The sequence below is a fragment of the Rana temporaria genome, chromosome 4 (genome assembly GCF_905171775.1).
Source record: "Rana temporaria chromosome 4, aRanTem1.1, whole genome shotgun sequence".
NCBI lineage: Eukaryota > Metazoa > Chordata > Amphibia > Anura > Ranidae > Rana > Rana temporaria.
In genome coordinates, this window is record NC_053492.1 from 359,877,307 (window position 1) to 359,898,413 (window position 21,107).

Genomic DNA, 21,107 nt, shown 5'->3' on the forward strand with positions numbered 1-21,107 from the left:
TGTCCCCATTGGACGTTTTCCCCTCTATTATTGTTCTGGGGACAGCCCAACATTTGGGTTTTTCTTTTACTTTCACTTTCAATGAAAATGTTACACAGAACAAAGAGAGGGTGAATCTCCTTAACGGGTGCAAGGACAGCAAAAAAAACTGACTGGTGTTCTAATCCATCTCCACCCTGTTTAAAACATATAAAAAAAGCTTTGCCTTTAAAGTGGAGGTTCACCCTAAATCTAAAGTTTTGCTTAATAGGACTATCTATGTGTGTATATACACAGATCGTTATCCATACTTTAAAATAGCATTGCAATACCTTTCTCTGGAGTCTGTAACAGGCACTTCCTGCTTTGCCTCCCGCGGGAGTAGGCGTGTCCCTTCATCTCTCAGCGCAATGTCTCCTGGGAGCACAGTGTCATGCTTCCCAGGAGACGATTCAGAAGACAAAACGAGGATGATTTGCATGTCTTTTCGATGCCGGCCGTTGTGATGGCAATGGAGAAGTGTTGACGGCGCTGCTCGCCGTCAACACTGCAGATCGGTGAATGCTGGGATATCCGCATTCCGCTCCTGGAAGCATTTGCTTGTGGGCTTCACGCTGCCCACAAGCAAAATGGAAACGGCCAGAACAAATTTTTATAAAGTCACATTTCAGGCCGAGGGAGAATGCAGGGCTCTAAGAAGAAGAAACATGTAAGTGCAATTTAAAGTACATTGCAAGAGATAAATTACCACAAAAAAAAACACAGCGGAACCCCCGCTTTAATTTTTTTTTATTTTTTTTTTAAAGTAGCACCAGGAACCGTAGTTACATTGAATTGAGAAGTGTCCCTTGTGCTAGCTGCTATGTTCATTGAAATCTTAATTTATTTTCCCCCATACCCATACTCACATGCATAGGTATGCACAGGGGGTGTGCCAAGTGTGCCTGAATACACCCTAATCAAACCGTGCACCAGGGCCACTGATAAGGCAGTCCACCTATACCGGGCCCGGGTCCTATCAGTTTCAAAAGGGGGGTCCTGCCTTATTGCAGACACAGATCCTCTTGTGACCCCCCCAACCCCCGCAGCATTGCCAGCTTCTCCTCTTCTTCCTCCCTCCAGCTGTGCTGCAGGGGGAACAGGGGGAAGGGGCTGGTAAATATGTAATTTACTGGCCTCTTCCTGTTCTGAATGAACACAGTGAGCAAATTGTACCCATCGCTCCTGTGTCCATTCATCACCAAAGTATAGTAAACTATGTTTACTATACTGCACTTTGCGAATTAATATGAAGCTCATAAGTGCTTCCTAATCATTCATCTGTGCAGCTGAGACTGATGCCGCGTACACACGACCGTTTTTCGGGTTCTAAAAAATTATGTTTTTTTAATGTCATTAAAAACGATCGTGTGTGGTCTTCAGAGCATTTTTCTGGTTCTAAAAAATGGTCAAAAACAAATTCGAGCATGCTCTATTTTTTCACTGCGTTTTTAGCAATGTCGTTTTTAAGGTTGTAAAAAATGGTTGTGTGTGGGCTTTAACGACGTGAAAAAAAACGTGCATTCTCAGAAGCAAGTTATGAGACGGGAGAGCCCATTCTGGTAAAACTACCGTTCGTAATGGAGTAAGCACATTCATCACGCTGTAACAGACAGAAAAGCGTGAATCGTCTTTTACTAACACAAAATCAGCTAAAGCAGCCGAAAGGGTGGCGTCATCCAAATGGAACTTCCCCTTTATAGTGCCGTTGTACGTGTTGTACGTCACCGCGCTTTGCTAGAGCATTTTTTTTCACGATCGTGTGTAGGCAAGGCAGTTTTAATGATCGGATTGAAAAAAACGTTGTTTTTTCTAGACCCTTAAAAACTTACTTTTTTAGAACCCGAAAAACGGTCGTGTGTACGCGGCATCAGTCTTAAATGTGAGGCATCATGGGTCTGTTTATACCCTTGATATTTCACCCTATTAAGACCCTCAGCAGGGCACGTAAAAAAAAAAAATGTAAAAAAAGAAAGTAAAAATAAATAAATTAAAGTTCTAAAAAAAAAGATTGCTTTGCTCTCTATAACTTCTGTCACGGCATAGCATCACAGCCGTGACATGTGCATACCCCTAGACACTGCCTCTGTTGCTCTGTGTTTGAGCTTTGGGATGCACACCCTAATGCAATAGGCTGTGCACACCTATGGCTGTGCAGGGTGGGAGCTGTGCAGGGTGTGCTACACATGCTTCGAACAAACATAAACTCACACTCGGCATAAGCATTGTGGCAGACTTGATGGACCACTTGGTCTTTTTTTGCCATATATATATATATATATATATATATGTTATACTTGCTGGTCAGAACCTGGGGTACAATCGTTTAGCCTCGGGATAAAGGTAAGCATTTTAGGCTTATTAGTGGATGACAGATTAACTATAATCAATCTTCTTCAGTTAAAAGCCCAGAAAGAAAAGTTTGAAAGCAAAGAACTTCATATGGAGCTACTGAGGAAAAAAATTGCCCAGTTAGAAGAAGAAAAACAAGTCCGCACAGCTCTGGCAGTGGAGAGAGATGAGGCCAACCTGACAGTCCGAACTTTGCAGAAGAAGGTGGAGAGGTTGCAAAAAGAATTAGGTTCGGCTCAGCAATCCGTCACTGAGCTCAAATCCAGACTCGCAGACACTAATGAGTTAAAGGTATGTCGTTTATTGTGCCTCTAATATGAGTAGTTGGTGTTTTATACTTTTATAAATGGTTTATGTACATGTATAGTTATATAGTTACATAGTAGGTAAGGTTGAATAAAGACTATAGTCCATGCAGTTTAACCTGTGTAGGTGTGTGTGTGTGTGTGTGTCAGTGTCGATATCATTTCCCATATCCCTGTATATTGTGCTCTTTAAGATACACGTCCAAGAGTCTTTTAATAATATCAATATTCCCCGTTGAAACCACAACTTGTGGAAGAGAGTTCCACATTCTCACTGCCTCAACAGTGAAAAACCTCCTGCTCAGCTTAAAGGGGTTGTAAAGGTTCCTAACGATTACCGGCCGACCAGCCTCCCCGTTTTGCTTACCTGAGCCCTGTGAAGTCCTGTGTCACAAAGGCGCTGGACCTTTGCCCGTGGTTATCGGCTATTCATTGGATAGATGGATAGCAGGCTATGAATGCCAAATGTAGGACTCGGGAGCGCTCCCGCAAGGTAACCCCCTTGGGAGAGCGCTTCTTAGAGGGGGTTATCAGAGGCAGGGAGGAGCCAAGAGAGCCGATGGGGGACCCCAGAAAATGGCATTCGGGGGCACTCTGCAAAACGAGCTGCACAGTGGAGGTAAGTATGCCATGTTTGTTATTTAATTTTTTTTCCCGAACCTATAGTATCACTTTAAGGTTGAAGCACTTCTCCTCCAATCTCATTGTGTGACCTAGTGTCCTCTTACACCCCCTGAGACTGAATAGTTTTTTTCTCTATGCTGGGATCACCATTGAGGTATTTGTAAATCGATATCGTGTCCTCTCTTAAGCATCTCTTCTCCAGCGAGAATGAATGTAGTGCTTCTAGTCGTTCCTCGTAATTGAGGCCCTCCAATCCACTTATTAATTTTGTTGCCCTTCTTTTGACTCTCTCCAGTTCCACCACATCCCTTCTGAGGTCTGGTGACCAGAACTGGACAGAATACTCCAGATGTGGCCGAACCAGAGTTTTATAAAGTGGCAGGATTATAATTTTATACTCTTCTTTATCCAATTCTCCTGACTTTGGTAGCTGCAGCTTGACATTGTATGCTATTGCTCAGTCTGTCTTTTACTTGGACCCCCAGATCTTTCTCCATCCTTGACTTCCCCAGAGGTTCTCCCCCTAGTGAGTAGTTTGCGTCTATGTTTTTTTCCCCCAAGTGCATTACTTTACATTTCTCCACATTAAATCTCATCTGCAGTGAAGTTGCCCACCCCATTACTTTATTTAGGTCTTCCTGTAAAATTTCTAAATCCTGCTGTGAAGTTATTGCCCAGCTTATTTTTGTGTTGTCCGCAAAAAATTGAGCTATGTATCCCATCCTCTATATCATTTATGAATAAATTAATAAGAATTGGTCCAAAAACAGAGCCTTGGTGTGCACCAGTTACCACTCCAGACCAGTCTGAGTACACGTACAAGGTACTGTACATGTTAAGACTTTTCTGTAAGCAGTACAATGAGGAAACAAGTTCTGGTTTTAGCACTGAAATTTACATTAGACCAAAACCCCCACTGGTGTTGGCTATGGCCAAAGCTGTTAACAGCTGTAAGGCATGCAGAAGTGCATCGGATTTTTTGTGACAGGGAGCCGGGTTAAAGTCATACGATAGTTTCCTTTAAAGTCTAGCTCGAGCCAGAATGTTATTTTTTTTTTAAGTTTAGTATACAGACACTAAGGCCTCGTACACACGATAGGTTAACCATAGGACAACGGTCTGAAGGACCGTTTTCATCGGTCCAAACCGATCGTTTGTATAACCCATAGGTTATTTAACCGTAGGTTAAAAAAAAGCCAACTTGCTTTATAATTAACCTACGGATTCCTGACCGATGGGAAAAAAACGATCGTTAGTAGGCACGTCCATCGGTTAAAAATCCATGCATGCTCAGAATCAAGTCGACGCATGCTTGGAAGCATTGAACTTCGTTTTTTTCAGCACGTCGTTGTGTTTTACATCACCGCGTTCTGACATGATCGGTTTTTTAACTTATAGTGTGTACGCACGACGGACCATCAGTCAGCTTCATAGGTTAACCTATGACAACGGTCCTTCAGACCGTTGTCCTCTGGTTTACCTATCGTGTCTACGAGGCCTAGCTTAAAATGGTCTATGTATAAAAAAATCTGCTGGACAAATGTTACAAGCATTTGTCTAGCTGGGATTCAATTTGATCTTATTTTACTTAAAGTGTTACTAAACCCACAACAGTAAAATCAGTCTGTATATACAGTAAAGCATGCTTGTTATACTCACTGTGGAACCTAAAGGGGTTAATCCTCTGCATTGTGTAAAAAGGCTGCCTTCTCTGATCCTCCCCTTTTTCCACAGCCCCCAATCCATCTGCTGATAGTACAGAGCCTTGGAGGCAATCTGCACATGCTCAGTTTGGCGCTATAAACAAAAAAGACTGACGCATTTGAAAAAAATATATATTTTTTATTTTTTGCTATAATATAATAATAATATACCGTATTTATCACGGTATAACGCGCTCCCGCGTATACTGCGCACCCCTAAAGTGCCCCCGAAATTCCTGTAAAAAAAAATGTTATATGATTGCATTACTTACAGTTTTGGTGTCTTCCCAGCGTCCATCGTCCGGTCCGGCGTCCGTCTGCGGCCTTGATGGTGTCCTCCCGGCTTCTCCAGCGCGCGCCTCACATCGAGTCCCCGTTTCCCGCGCTCAGTTCGAACGCCTCTGCCGACATATACCGAGTGCAGTACACTCGGGTACATTCGGCAAGGCTCGGCGTCGCTCGCGCTCACGCTCTGTGACGTTTATGCGTGAGCACGAGTGAAGCCGAGCCTGGCCGAATGTACCCTAGTGTACTGCACTCGGTATATGTCGGCGCAGGATTTCAAACTGAGTGCGGGAAGCGGCTATCGGCGTATTTCGCGCACCCACGATTTTCCCCTTATTTTAAGGGGAAAATAGTGCGCGATATACGCCGATAAATACGGTAATATCCCCCCCCCCCAAAAAAAATATTTTTTTTAAAACAATTAATTCTGTTATCAGTTTAGGCCAATATGTATTATTTTACATATTTTTGTTAAAAATCGCAATAAGCGTATATTGATTGGTTTGCGTAAAAAGTTATAGCGTCTACAAAATAGAGAATAGATTTATGGCATTTTTATTATTATTTTTATTTACTAGTAATGGTGGTGATCTCTGATTTCTAGTGGGACTGCGACATTGCGGCAGACAGATCTGACGCTTTTGACACTTTTTTGGGACCATTAACATTTATTCAGCGATCATAGCTAAAAATAGCCACTAATTACTGTGTAAATGTCTTTGGCAGGGAAGGGGTAAACACTAGGGGGCGATAAAGGGGTTAAGTGTTCCCTAGGGAGGTGTTTCTAACTGTGGGGGCAGTGTACTGATTGGAGGAGGAGAGAGATCGCTGTTCCTAATCACTAGGAACAGCAGATCTCTCTCTACTTCCCTGGCAGAACGGGGATCTGTCTGCTTACATTGTCAGATCCCCGTTCTGTCTCTCTCAGGACCGAACGCGTGTCGCCGGCAGACATCGCGGCCACACGCATCGGCTCTAACGTCACGTGACAGGCACCTGTGCTCCCCCTATACCCTTTAAAGCGACTGCAGTAGAGCTCCAGCGATTCGTGCACGGGAACCAGCATGTCGCCGTATAACGACAGCGGCTGGTCGGCAAGTAGTTTTAATCAGACACTGATAGAAGTCACAAATACTGCTGATGAGAAAAGGTATTTCGCAGTTTGCATTTACTTAAATAATTGCATTTCCATGTTCTGTGTCTTTAGTAACACTTTATTATATTGATTTCCTATGATTGTCAGTTCCATCTAGTGGCCGTAATGGTTTTTCCTTTCTAAAAATACCTTATTGAGGTAGTATACCGCTTTATGACCACTAGATGGAGCTTACAATCATAGGAAATCCATATATTGTGTAAAATACAGTCTCAGCCACATGAATGCTTATGACATTGGGTCTGAGAAATATTTTATACATAGACCCCAAAGTGCAATTTCACTTTTGCTGAGAACAAAAATCAGTTGCAAGGATTTTTGCACACATCATTGAAAAGTCTTCCAGCCTTTTGCTCTGTTGAAACTGTTTGGATTCCAATCCAACCCTTTCCTAATTTAGTCCCAATGTTGCAATGAGAGAACACAGTTTGAAAAACCAGCAAATTAGCTATTTATTATAATTCCTAACCAGTGTACAATGTGCCCAATGTTTTCATGGTTGGTTTAGTTATAACAAAATACAGCATTTCTAAACCTTTTTTTCAGTCAAGGCACCCTTTATAATTCCAAACAATCTCAAGACACCCCATTCTTATGCCGCATACACACCATCACTTTATGTGATGAAAAAAACCGACACTTTCTGTGAAGTAAAAAACGACGTTTTTGAAACTTCAATTTTCAAAGACGAAGTTGCCTACACACCATCGTTTTCTCACAATGATCTTGCAAAGTGAGGTTACGTTCCACCACGTTTTACCATTGAAGCTTGCTTCTGGGCATGCGTGGATGAAAAAACGTCTTAGAAAACGACGTTTTTTGCTACACACGGTCAATTTCTGTGAAGTAAAAAGTGCACTTTTGAAAAACGACACATAAAATTGAAGCATGCTTCAATTTTTTTTGGTCGTTTTTTACAAGACATAAAACGACGTTTTCCCACACACACGGTCAATTAAAGTGACGTTTTTAAAAACGTAATTTTTTTTCATCACATAAAGTGATGGTGTGTACGCGGCATAAAATTTAAAAAACAAAACCAATAGTTTTGCATAATGTAACAAAATCCATATGCGTAGGACACCCAACATTAGCAGTGTTTTATTCTTCCAAAGCAAATACCCTGAAGGGTAGGGGCAGGAGAGGGACAGATGCCCAATGTCCTTATTAACCAATGACATCATTGGTTGTTAGGGCACTGGAGGCTAAAAGGTTGTAATGGTGCACAATGAAAACCTGTGACTTTGTGTAACTAATAGACAGGCTTATTCCACCCGCTGGCTTGTATACAGTTTTTAGGCAGTTTCTAGGTATTTTGCCAAGGCACCCCTGAAGTCACCTGAAGGCACCCCATGGTGCCTGGGCATCCTGGCTGAAAAGGCTGCTCTAAAGTATGTAAACCCAATCACTAAAATCTTATATAAGCTCTAACATGAAGACTCTTTTATCACTATTAATAATTTTAGGACTATGTTTTGTGTTGCATCATTTTTATATTGGTAGTGCAGCACTGTTTTTGGACATTTATTTGTTTTGTGCCAACAGCAACCAGGTGGATGTGTAAATTTGCACTTGGATTCATTATATGTTCAGTATCAATTTAAATATTGCACAATATTATGATTGGCAGCACAGCACTGTTTTGGTATATATTTTGATTAACGTGAAGTGAACATGTTTTCTGTGTTAGCAGCAGCCAGGCAGAGGTGTATTTTGTTATAATTTGCACACACATTGGGGCAGATCCACAGAGATCTGCACCCGCGCAGCGTATCAGAGATACGCTACGCCGCCATACCTTACCTGGCTTTAAATCAAATCCTTAAAGATTTTGCGCCGTAAGTTACGGCGGCGTAGTCTATCTCTGGCGGCGGAATTCAAATCGGCGATTAGGGGGCGTGTTTCATTTAAATGAAGCGCGTCCCCGCGCCAAATGAACTGCGCATGTGCCGTCCCGTAATTTACCGCCGTGCATTGCGCTAAATGACGTCGCTAGGATGTCATTTTTTTTAACATAGACGTGGATTACGTCCATCCCGATTCACGGACGATTTACGCAAAAAAATTCAAATTAAATGCGGGAACGACGGCCATACTTAACATGGCAAGTCTAACTATACGCCACAAAACATAGCCGACTAGAGATGACATAAAAGAATGCGACGGCCGTGCGTACGTTCGTGGATCGTCGGAAATAGCTAATTTGCATACCCGACGCGGAAAACGACGCGAACTCCACCCAGCGGACACCAAAGTATTGCATCTACGATCCAAAGGCTTACGAAGCCGTACGCCTGTCGGATCTAACCCAGATGCCGTTGTATCTTGGTTTGAGGATTCAAACTAAAGATACCACGCGGGTAATTTGAAAGTACGCTGGCGTATCAGTAGATACCCCGGCGTACTCACTCTTTGGATCTGCCCCATAGTATATATATATATATATATATATATATATATATATATATACAAATGAAATTTGTTTATATTCAGAGCACCTTAGCAAACAAAAATATTTAGTTAGGTTTTACATCTACTTTAAAAAGATTTGTTAGTTTTATGCAGTCATTGTTTATTGTAGATTAAAGGGAACAGACAATTACAAAATGTGGTTGAAAGTTAAATGTTTCTTTTTTTAATACTAAACTACCAAAAAAGTGGTACTTTTTAGACGTTGTGGTACATCACATCACCAATATTATTGATTACTGGGCAAATCCTACACGTTTTACCACGGCATTAGTTAATCTGCTGACAATCTGATATTCTGTCATGTGGGGGATAATGGAGTCATCGGTGAAATGATGTACCACACTGTTAGCCTGTGTATGACTTTGTCCAAAAATAAACTTTATCTGCCTTTGCTATATAAGTATATATTTAAGATGCCACAAATGTAATAATTATTCGTACCTTGCTACCAAATCAGCCAACATCCTACCACATCTGTGTCATACCTGCTGCTTAACAGACTAAAGAAAAGATAATTTACTATTATTGTGTTCCTTTTAGCTTGAAATCCACATATAGAACACTAGAGGTCAGGGTAACATTAGACAGGAGGAAACTGGCTTATAAAGAGTTTCAATGTACCGTGGCATTCTCTAACAGCAACGCAGAGGTGTAGGTGAAAGTATACCTTGTAATGGTAAAATAACAGAAGTGAGCGGCTGATTAAGCATCGGTCAGCACGTAAATCCCAGGTTTTATGTTTCTTTGTGGAATTTTTGCATTCTCTATCAGTTGTAAAAATAGTTAACACAAAGATTATAATCAAGTGCATGTGTCTCTAGATTAAAACACTGGAACAATATAAAACTATTGAAAAGCTGAACAAATCTGTGGAACAACTTGAGAAAGTTAAAGGCAAGACTGAAAAGAGGTTACTGTCTATAAAATCGGAGCTAGACTTTACAGAGCGAGAAGCAAAAGAGGAAAAAGATAAAACCGGCAACTACGTAGAAGTGATCACCAGTGAACTGAAGACACTTAAGAAGACCTTAGAAGATATTTCCAAGAGGGAAAAACAGGTAATGGATTTGTCTAAATATATATATATATTATATTCTGTATATCACATTTTACTGTATATAATATCGAGGCGTACACAACTATGATAGTTTGACCAACACAGCTATGGCAGTTTGAATGCAACATTGCTTATTACAAAATAGACATTATTAATTTATGTAGTGTAGTGTTGCCAACCTGCCAGATTGAAATTTACTGGCACGACACCCGAAATTTACTGGCGCTGCCACGTTTTTACTGGCATTTCACAAAAGTTATTAAATTACATTTTTAGGTGCAAATTTCAGTATTTAGGCTACAAACAAGTCCGCCAGGCAAATAGCAATGTGATTTAAAGTAGATATTAAGGTGAAAAAACATATTTTTGTTATTTTCGATATAATAAGGGCAAATTATTTTGTCACAACACCCCCTGCCTCCATCCCCCTCTGCGGCGCCACAATCTCCCCCTGCCTCCAATCTCTCTCTGCCTCCAATCTCCCCCTGCCTCCAATCTCCCCCAGGCCCCCTGCCTCCAATCACCCCCTGCCTCCATCGTCCCCTGCCTCCACCCCCCTCTGCGGTGCCACCAACAACCCCTGTCTCCATCCCCCACCCTCTGCGGTGCCACCATCCCCCTCTGCGGTGCCTCCAATCACACCCTGCCTCCAATCTCCCCATGCCTCCAATCTCCCCCTGCCTCCATTGCCCCCTGCCTCCATCCCCCTCTGCGGTGCCACCGCAGCCACCATCACCCCCTACGGACGGTTGGCAACACTGGTAGTGTAGCCCATAAATCATGGGCTAAACTAGACATTTAGACAAATCTTGTTATTTAGTTTTGGATAGATTGTAGAAGAGCTAGAACCTCTGTTGTAGTGTTGCCATGTCTGGGTGGGTAGATTCATCCTAATTTTCTGTTCTAGCAGTATTAGTCACTGAGACTAGAGGTAAGGTTGATCTCCACGGGTGTCCCTGACAGCATTTAAAAAGGTTTGATCTACTACCCAGTCTACTATGTCTGGGTTCTTGTTGGATAGATTTCCCCTTCTTGTTCTGACATCATCCGTTGTCCACCACCCATGTCCAAGCACCCAATCGTGTGCTTGCCCCTCCCCCACGCCACAGCATTCAGAGGGGGAAGAGAAGGAAGTTGCTTCTCCAAACCTATCCAGTCCCGGTGCCCAGCCTTCCAGCTTCCACCTGTCCTGTAGCTGACTGCTGCAATGAGAAGGAACAAATCCTGATGTAAGCTGGGATCTTCACAATACTCCCTCCTCACCTTCTACTACCCCAACTATTCTCCTAAACCTTTTTACACTCCTTACTCCACTCCACTCTCCCTTTTAACTTTGGGGACCCTATTGAAAGGGAAAAGGCTTGAGGGACATGATGTAAAGGGGTTTTGGGGACCCTAATGTAAGGAGGATCTGGGGCCCTGATTTAGAGGGGACCCTGATGTAAGGAGGGCTCTGGGGACCCTGATGTCAGGGGTGTGACTTTGGGTATCCTAATGAAAGGGGGAATCTGATGTAAGGGGGAACTCTGGGGGTCCCTGATGTAAGGGAAGGCTATGGGGACCCTTATGTAAGCGGTGACTTTGGGATCCTATTGTAAGTGGAGACTTTGGGGGCCATAATGAAAGTGGGGTCTCTGATATGTGGGCGAACTCTGGGGACCTTAAGTTAAGGAGAGGGGACTCTTGGGACCCCAATATAAGGGGGAGGGGACTCTGGGGACACTGATAAAAGGAGGGAAAACTCTGGGGATCCTGATGTAAGGGGGGGAACTTTGGGAACCTTAATGAAGAGGTAAACTCTGAAGTAAGGGGGCCAGGTCCAGGGGTCCAGGCTAAAGCTGTGTAAGGGGCCCCAATATTTCTAATGGCTGCCCTGATCCACACACACTGCATCAACATTCCACATACTGCTGCAGGATTGGATGATGTTAGCTGGAGACAAAGCCATTGCCTGCAAACCTAAGCCAATCTGTAAAGAAGAGGTCAATGAGGTGCTGTGAAAGCCACGCTGCACACAACATCACTTCCTCCCAGCTCTCCAGTCAGTCTCCACAGGGAGTTAACATTGTCAAGGAAGTGAGAAAACATCCCTTCACAGGTTACATTTGCAGCCTTTATTTTATTTTTTGTGAAAGGGGGTGCAAGTAACTGATCTTACCTAGGGCACAAAATAGTTTAGCTAGTAGTAATTAGTCAGCTGGACTTGTTCTGTAGTGTTGGAGAAATTTCTGCAACAATGGACAGAGATGGTAACAACAAACACAGAGTCTAAAGACAAAGAACACCAACATCGCAGAGTGATTTGTAAGTATGTGGCTACCCAGACTGGGATTTAGTTAAACCATTTTCAAGCAAACACACACAAGACCATTGAGCAGAGTAGAGAAGCAGAACAAACTGAGTAATATAGTCATCTCATACTGTATGTAGTTGGAGTGTTATAAAAACTCTGAAGGATCTTTAACAAACATCACATACCTATGTCTTTCAAGCCCAGCAATACACAGAGGCAGAAGCTTGTACCCAGTACCCAAACACAAGCAAAGTAACTTGGTATATGCAGAGCAGTGTAGTGAGGAATGCTAAGACCTGTACACAAGGGAGAGGAAGCAAGGCAATAGGACATTCTTTTGAGACCAGTGAAGTGCAAATTTTGGACAGAGAGTGGTTGACAAGAGGCATGAAAGAGGCCATCCATGTTATACTGGTACAACCATCATTGAACAGGATTGAGGGCCTTCAACACCATTTGTCTTCCACATATAGTGCTGCTTTTAAAACTATACCCTGGAGTTTTGACATCAATTCACACTTTCAGCCATATAAATCGAAAGATTAACATTTATGAAGGTTTCAGTGCTGACGGGTTGGATAAAAATGCTTGGGTATTTTCCTAACAGTCATTAGAACTGAAGAGGAGGCCTAGCTACAAAATATCAGAACTGAACAAGTGGCTTTGACAAGCTACATACCTCCCAACTTTTTGAGATGGGAATGAGGGACACCTATCAGAAAAAGTATGCAGGTATAGGACACGCCCCTTGTCATGCCCCTTAAAGGAAAATTGTACAAAAAACAAGATTGGTTAAACCCACAAGAGCTTTATTACCACTACTATTCCTTTTACATTGTTTTTTTTTTTATTTACAAATGCAGAATTTTTGAAATCAGATGAAAGATTTAGTGCTGGAAAACACTTTTTGATAGATAAAAAGTGCATTTTATGTACAATTATATAGATCAGACCAAAATGAGGGACAAATGAGGAGGAATGAGGGACAGAGGGACATTGCTTCAAATCAGGGACAGTCCCTCGAAATCAGGGACAGTTGGGAGCTATGAAGCTATATAACATCTTCAACATTAATGGACAAGTCCAGCTGAATGGAACTCACTACTCCTAGATATAGATAGCAGTGCAAGCTTGACATATGTTTCATTCCTGCCCCATCTAAATGTCTACTTTAACCGGTACCCGCCTGGCCTATGGCAAGATGATGCTGCAGGAACCTTTTGTCAATCAAGGGGGAATAATGTATGATGTCCTTCTGGACTGCGCCCCAATGACTGATCACTGTACCGGCCCACTGTCAGTACCATGTGACTGCTGTAATCAATCACAGCAGGTCATATGACAGTTGTAAACAATAGATAGCTTCATTTCAAGCCACCCATTGTATACAAATGTGTTGCTATCTGTGATTGGTCAGCGTAATCACATGCACATTTGTACCATGTGATTAGATCTGACCAATCACAACAAAACAAACTGAATGAATCAATTTCGTTCAGTAAAATGCTTGCATATAGCAATGTAATGCACTGATAGGTGCAACCATAATGTGTCATGCCGCGTACACAGGATAATTTTTCGGGTTGTAAAAAACAACGTTTTTTAGGCTCTAGAAAAAAAAAAAGTTTTTTTCAACTTTATCATTAAAACATCCTTGCCTACACACAATCGTGAAAAAAAAATGCTCTAGCAAAGCGCGGTGACGTACAACACGTACAACGGCACTATAAATGGGAAGTTCCATGCGGATGGCGCCACCCTTGGGGCTGCTTTTGCTGATTTTGTGTTAGTAAAAGTTACAGCTTGATGAATGTGCTATCTCCATTACAAATGCTAGTTTTACCAGAACGAGCGCTCCCGTCTCATAACTTGCTTCTGAGCATGCGTGGGTTTTTCTCGTCATTAAAGCCCACACACGGCCATTTTTTACAACCCGAAAAACGAAACGTTTAAAACGTGGTAAAAAAATTTGCCCGTTTTCCAGAACCCGAAAAATGCCCACACACGATCGTTTTAAATGACATTTTTAAAAAAACTTCGTTTTTTTACAACCCGAAAAATGATCGTGTGTACGCGGCATAATAGATACCGTAAATACTGATCACTTTCCCAGAGTAGTACAATGTTACTATGGTAACATTATATTGCTAAAAGTGAAAGTTAAAATAAATCGTAAAAAATAAATAAAATAAATAAAGATTTTTTTTCTATACTGTCACCAGTCAGTTTTCCTGGTCACTACCACACTTCTTATATGATAATGCTGTACTGCATTGGTGACAGTATGTAAAAAAACAAAACAAAACAAGTATGTAAAAAACAAAACAATTAGGTAGGCCATCGGTACATCAGCATTGATCAATTTTCTGATATATTCTATAGTTTGTGGAGTCCATAACATTCCTACAGATTAAACAATATAAACTGATTTGGGTTATTTTCACCAAAGAAATGTATCAGAATAAATTTTGGCCAAAATTAATGAAGAAAGATTATTTATTTGCAAAATGTAATAACAGAAACAAAAAAAATATTTTTTTCTTCAACATTTTTGTTGTTTTTTCATTTATTTAGCAAAAAATAAAAAATAAACTGTGGTGATTAACCACTTACCCCCCAGACCATATTGCTGCCCAAAGACCAGAGTACTTTTTGCGATTCGGGACTGCGTCGCTTTAACAGACAATTGCGCGGTCGTGCGACGTGGCTCCCAAACAAAATTGGCGTCCTTTTTTTCCCACAAATAGAGCTTTCTTTTGGTGGTATTTGATCACCTATGCGGTTTTTAGTTTTTGCGCTATAAACAAAAATAGAGCGACAATTTTGAAAAAAATTAATATTTTTTACATTTTGCTATAATAAATATCCCCCAAAAATATATAAAAAAACATTTTTTTTCCTCAGTTTAGGCCGATACGTTTTCTTCTACATATTTTTCGTAAAAAAATATCGCAATAAGCGTTTATTGGTTGGTTTGCGCAAAAGTTATAGCGTTTACAAAATAGGGGGTATTTTTATGTCATTTTTATTATATTTTTTTTACTAGTAATGGCGGCGATCAGCGATTTTTTTTTCGGTACTGCGACATTATGGCGGACACTTCGGACACTTTTGACAGATTTTTGGGACCATTGGCATTTTTATAGCGATCAGTGCTATAAAAATGCATTGGATTACTATAAAAATGCCACTGGCAGTGAAGGGGTTAAGTATGCCTGGGTGTGTTCTTACTGTGGGGGGGGGTGGCCTCACTAGGGGAAACACTGATCCTCGGTTCATACATTGTATGAACCGAAGATCAGCATTTCCCCTGCTGACAGGACCGGGAGCTGTGTGTTTACACACACAGCTCCTGGTCCCCGCTCTGTACCGAGCGATCGCGTGTGCCCGCCGGCGATCGCGCCCGCCAGGCACACGCACGGGAGTCGGGGGCGAGCTGGGGGGGCGCGCGGGCGCCCCTAGTGGCGGCTGGGAGAGAGGACGTCATACTACGTGCTCTCGCCCAGCCAGGCCAACTTGCCGACGTATAACGGCGGTGGCCGGTCGGCAAGTGGTTAAATACCACTAAAAGAAAGCCCTATTTGTATGAGCAAAATGATAAAAAAATTGTTTGGAAGCAGTGTTACATGACCGTGCAATTATCATTCAAAGTGTGACAGCACTGAAAGCTTGAAATTGGCCTGGACAGGGTAAATGTGCCCTGAATTGAAGTGGTTAAAGAGTAACGCTTTTGTCGAAAAAAAAAAAACATTCTGGGTTTAACAAACTTAGTTGCAGATTTCTACCTGTTTCTGCTAGGGAGAAAAAACTTATGACCCGATACATGCAGATTCTGAATAGGAGGGTCTGTTTCAGTATAATCACCTGGTGCACTCCCAGTGTTCTGACGAGAAAAGCTGCAGTATCTGCATCCCTTTGGAAGTATTTAACCCCTAGGGTGTATCTCTTCAAAAATGTAATTCCTATTGCAGAGGATGTCTAAAATCTGACTTGTTTCTTGGTGCAGACATCTGTGAAAATCAGTGAGCCAATCACAGAAGCAGGAAATTACATTTCTGGGGCATACTGTACACCAACAGTGTACAGATCGCTTCCAGGTTGATATATTGCATTGCATTTTAGACAAAACTACATCAGAAAGGTAAAACATTTTTTAACATTATTTTACAATATGGCTTGTGTAGCAACTGTATACGCTATATTATTATTATTATTATTATTATTATTATTATTATTATTATTCCATGTGAGTGGAGCTACTCGTCAAACCCAATTTGTAAATGTGAAAAAACAAGAAGTTTAGAAAGAAAAAAATGATATTAAAATAAAAAAATACACAATTAATATGTTATGCTTTTGCTGGCAAATAAATGTTTTTTGCAACGCTTGACCATAATCAACATATTTAGATATTTTTTTACATAGTTATAGATAGTAAGTTGTATGTTTTTGCTGTGTCAGACATATTAAAGGGGCCCAGTAGGTAGTTAGGTTATTTAGGGGCCTAGTGATGTAGGTAGCAATGATTGTGTATATTCCTGCTGAAGTAGGGCTTGTCAATCTCCACACAGTTTTTCAGATACAATAAATATTGCACCGCTCCAGCTACTAAAAATCATTAAAGCTGACTTTGAACTTCCATCAACGTTCATGTTATTTGGAATCGGTGACTTATGTTGACTTAGTAAAGTGAACTTGTTTTGAGCAAGACTTTTTTCACTGCTGTGTTTGTTTTCTCAGATGTTAAGCAATTAGCTTCAACAATACCTAAATATTTGAAAGCGAGTTTCCACTTTTTTAAAGCTTGTTCTAAAACAAAATCTATATAAAAGTTATAGTACAATGAGTGTCAATGCATTAAATGATAATTAAACCGAAGAATAACATCTGATAATCTAATGCAGCTTACTAGTACTTACAGTAGATGTGATGGCTGCGTTCATTTTCAGGCTAAAAACATTTCTAGCAAATGCAGCAAATACCTATTGCCACGTCCCATGATATGACCATGAAACAAAGACAATGGGGATAATCCACAAAGATCCGGCGTAACTTAATTTTTCCCATTTAAGTTACACTGCCTTAAAATTTCTACCTAAGTGCCCGATCCACAAAGCACTTTCCTAGAAATTTTGGGCTGTGTAACTTAAATTACGCCGGCGCAGGGCGTTCCTCTTTTCATGGGGGCGATTCCCATTTAAATTAGGCGCGCTCCCGCGCCGGCCGTACTGCGCATGCTCGTGACGTCATTTTCCCGACGTGCATAGCGCGAAATTACGTTACGCCGAGCTTTGTGGATTGCGACGGGTCAATAAAGTTGCGTCGGGAAAAAAAAAAAGATACGGCGGAAAAAAAAAAATTCAAAACAAAAAAATAATTGCGTCGCTGGACAGAAGGGTCTGTTTTTACAAGGTGTAAACAGTTTACACTTTGTAAAAGCAGCCCTAATTTTGCGTTTGCAAACTAAAACTTACGGAGAAAAAACGAAGCGTAAAAGCTTCGTGGATCTCCGTAAGTGCTAATTTGCATACCCGAGGCGGCATTTCGACACAAAATGCCCCCAGCGGCGGATGCGGTACTGCATCCTAAGATCCGGCAGTGTAAGTCCCTTACACATGTCGGATCTTCTGCCTAACTATGGAAAACTGATTCTGTGGATCAGTTCCATAGTTAGAAACAGGGATACGACGGCGTATCCCTTTTGAGGATCTGGCCCTTTGTTATGTTTGTTGTGTAAAGTACTAGAGAAGATGAAGAGAAAAATACATGTTTGACATTCAGCTTGGGTGACAACCTTGGCTCCCTCCATGGATACGGTGGAGGTGTGAGCATGGCCACCCTGGTACAAGAAGTGAGTTGTTGGTTACCAGGTAAAAATAAAAGGTGAAAACAACCTGAAACAATATCTAATGCGCCTAGGCACCTCATCTAAAGACTGGCAAGCTACAATAGATTACATTTAAAGTGAATGTATGATGGTTTTATATATATTTGCTTTTTCATCATTACTATAAATACCATTAAAGTAACTGTAAAGTTACTACTGTTATTGGTGCGGACCAGACAGGGTTCATCCCTGGGCGATCGACCTCTATCAAGTCGCGTAGACTGTTTACCAATCTGCAGGCCTCTCATGATGTGATGGGATCCCGGGTCGTTTTGACCTTGGACGCACACAAGGCATTTGACTCAGTCAAAACGCATCCGTGTCTGATCCCTTTCCAATAAAGAGAGGTACCAAGCAGGGATTTCCCCTGTCATCGCTGCTCTTCGCTTTGGCGATAGAGCCGTTGGCGGCACGGATAAGAGCCAGTGGGGAGGTTGCGGGACTGATGATTGGGGGTTTTGAGGAAAAGGTATCTCTTTGCCCTGATGACATGTTAATATACTTGTCAGATCCCCAGTTGTCTCTCCCAGCCCTGCTGGAGATTATTCTGAGGTTTGGTCACTTCTCTGGATTCCAAGTTAACTGGGACAAGTCTCTCTTGTTCATGATTGACCAAGCAACATCGATAGTGCTACCTCCCTCTTGCACACTACAAGTTGTCAGCTCCTTTAGATATTTGAGAGTCATGGTACAACACCCATTATCCTCCTACATCAAAAATAACCTGGACCCTCTTATCGGACGAATGAAAACCACTCAAAACATAGACTACTCTCCCGCTTACGTTACTGGGTAGGATAAACATTTTTAAAATTATTTTCTTACTACGATTTTTGTATATCCTGGGTAATTCACCAGTATATGTCACTAAAGTCAAATTTAAGGAAATAGACTCCATCCTTACCTCCTTTCTCTGGAGCAGTCAGGATTGCCAAGAATACCTTACAATTGCCGGTTCTGGAGGGTGGGCTTGCCCTACCCTGTCTCCAGACCTATTATATTGCCTTGCAGCTGGCCCACGCACATTGATGGTTTTATCCTGAAGCCAACAATGCGGCCACTGCCTTGGAGGCAGCTATACTTACCTCCTACGAGTCCCTGCAAAATCTGATTCATCGCATGTCACTTGGAGGGCGGGAGGGTACAACTGTCCTGGCAATGACTCTACGGATTTTTAGACTCACTAAACTACAGAACTCCACTGACAGTAATACGTACTCGACAAATACTCCACTCTGGGGGTATCCAAATCTACCAGAATTCTTCCGCAGATCTGATGGGAGATACTGGTTAAAACGGGGGTTGAAAACCATTATGCATTTGTTCTCAGACAAAGTGTTTTGTCCTTTTGAGGAATTTCATAGAGACTATGATCTACCCCGCACGGCCTACTTCCTTTATTTGCAGATATGCCATACTGCGGCAACGCAGTTTGGCCTCCGAAATATTGTTCAGCTCTCACTGCTTGTCAGGGAAATTAGTAGACCAGACTATGTGACTGCAAAAGAGGAAACCCAAGACGTATATAGGTAAGTATAATAATTTATTAAGGAAAGGGGGTAACACCCCACCACCTCCAACAAACACAGTGCTGTAAATAAATAAACAAGCAGTGACAAAAGATACTAGAGACAATGGGCCAAATCCACAAAGACCCGGCGTAACGGCGAAATTCTAATTTAAGTTACACTGCCTTAAAATTTCTACCTAAGTGCCCGATCCGCAAAGCACTTACCTAGAAATTTCTGGCCGTGTAACTTAAATTCCGCTGGCGCAAGGCGTTCCTCATTTCATGGGGGCGATTCCCATTTAAATGAGGCGCGCTCCCGCGCCGGCCGTACTGCGCATGCTCGTGACGTAATTTTCCCGACGTGCATAGCGCGAAATTACGTTACGCCGGGCTTTGTGGATTGCGACGGGTCAATAAAGTTGCGTCGGGAAAAAAATAAAGATACGAATCGAAAGATACGAATTTCAAATTCGAAAAAAAACGCGTCGCTAGACAGAAGGGTCTGCTTTTACATGGTGTACTAACTTTACACCATCTAAAAGCAGCCCTAATTTTGCGTATGCAACTTAATACTTACGGAGAAAAAACGAAGCAGAAAAGCTTTGTGGATCTCCGTAAGAGCTAATTTGCATACCCGAGGCGGCATTTCGACACAAAATGCCCCCAGCGGCGGATGCGGTACTGCATCCTAAGATCCGGCAGTGTAATTCAATTACACATGCCGGATCTTCTCCCTAACTATGGAAAACTGATTCTGTGGATCAGTTCCACTGTTAGGACCAGGGATACGACGGAGTAACAGCAGTTACTCCGTCGTATCTCTTTTGAGGATTTGGCCCAATATGTACAGTTATGGGAGATACCATACTCATAAACAGGCCAGGCCGAGGTCATACACAGGGAGGTCATAAGATGGATTGAGGACAGGGAATCAGCAGGAACTGGGAGATGATGGATGGATTAGCTGAGAAGCAGGGATCCAAGGTAACAAGGGGACAGGGAACAAAGGCAATGGGGAAGCAGGAAGGGCAAGTCCAGGATGGGGATCAGGTCGGATCAGAAGTCCAGGATGGGGATCAGGTCGGATCAGAAGCAGGGTCAGGATAGCAGGATCAGGGTCCGGATAGCAGGCTCAGGATCAGGGTAGTAGAAAGATACCAGGGCGAGGTATGCTTACACACGCCGGGTATATGTAGAGGTGTGGTGATTAAGTTCAGGCGGATTTTTTATTTAAAAAAAGTGATTTTTTTTCCCAAAAAATTGCGCTTGTAAGACCGCTGCGCAAATAGGGTGTGACAGAAAGTATTGCAATGACCGCTATTTTATTCTCTAGGGTGTTAGAATTTTTTTTTTCAATGTTTGGGGTTCTAAATAATTTTCTAACAAAAAAAAAATGTTTTTAACTTGTAAACACTGAGGGCCAGATTCACGTACCTGGGCTCATC

General features: G+C 41.9%; 1 protein-coding gene across 1 annotated transcript in view; it reads left to right on the forward strand.

The window, feature by feature from the left end:
• CCDC170 (coiled-coil domain containing 170) overlaps nt 1-21,107 on the forward strand; it is a 97,443-nt gene that overhangs the window by 69,129 nt on the left and 7,207 nt on the right. Inside the window, exons 11-12 of the mRNA XM_040350880.1 lie at nt 2,419-2,661; nt 9,737-9,973. Coding sequence (XP_040206814.1) covers nt 2,419-2,661; nt 9,737-9,973 — 480 coding nt within the window. The remainder of the gene's footprint in view (nt 1-2,418; nt 2,662-9,736; nt 9,974-21,107) is intronic.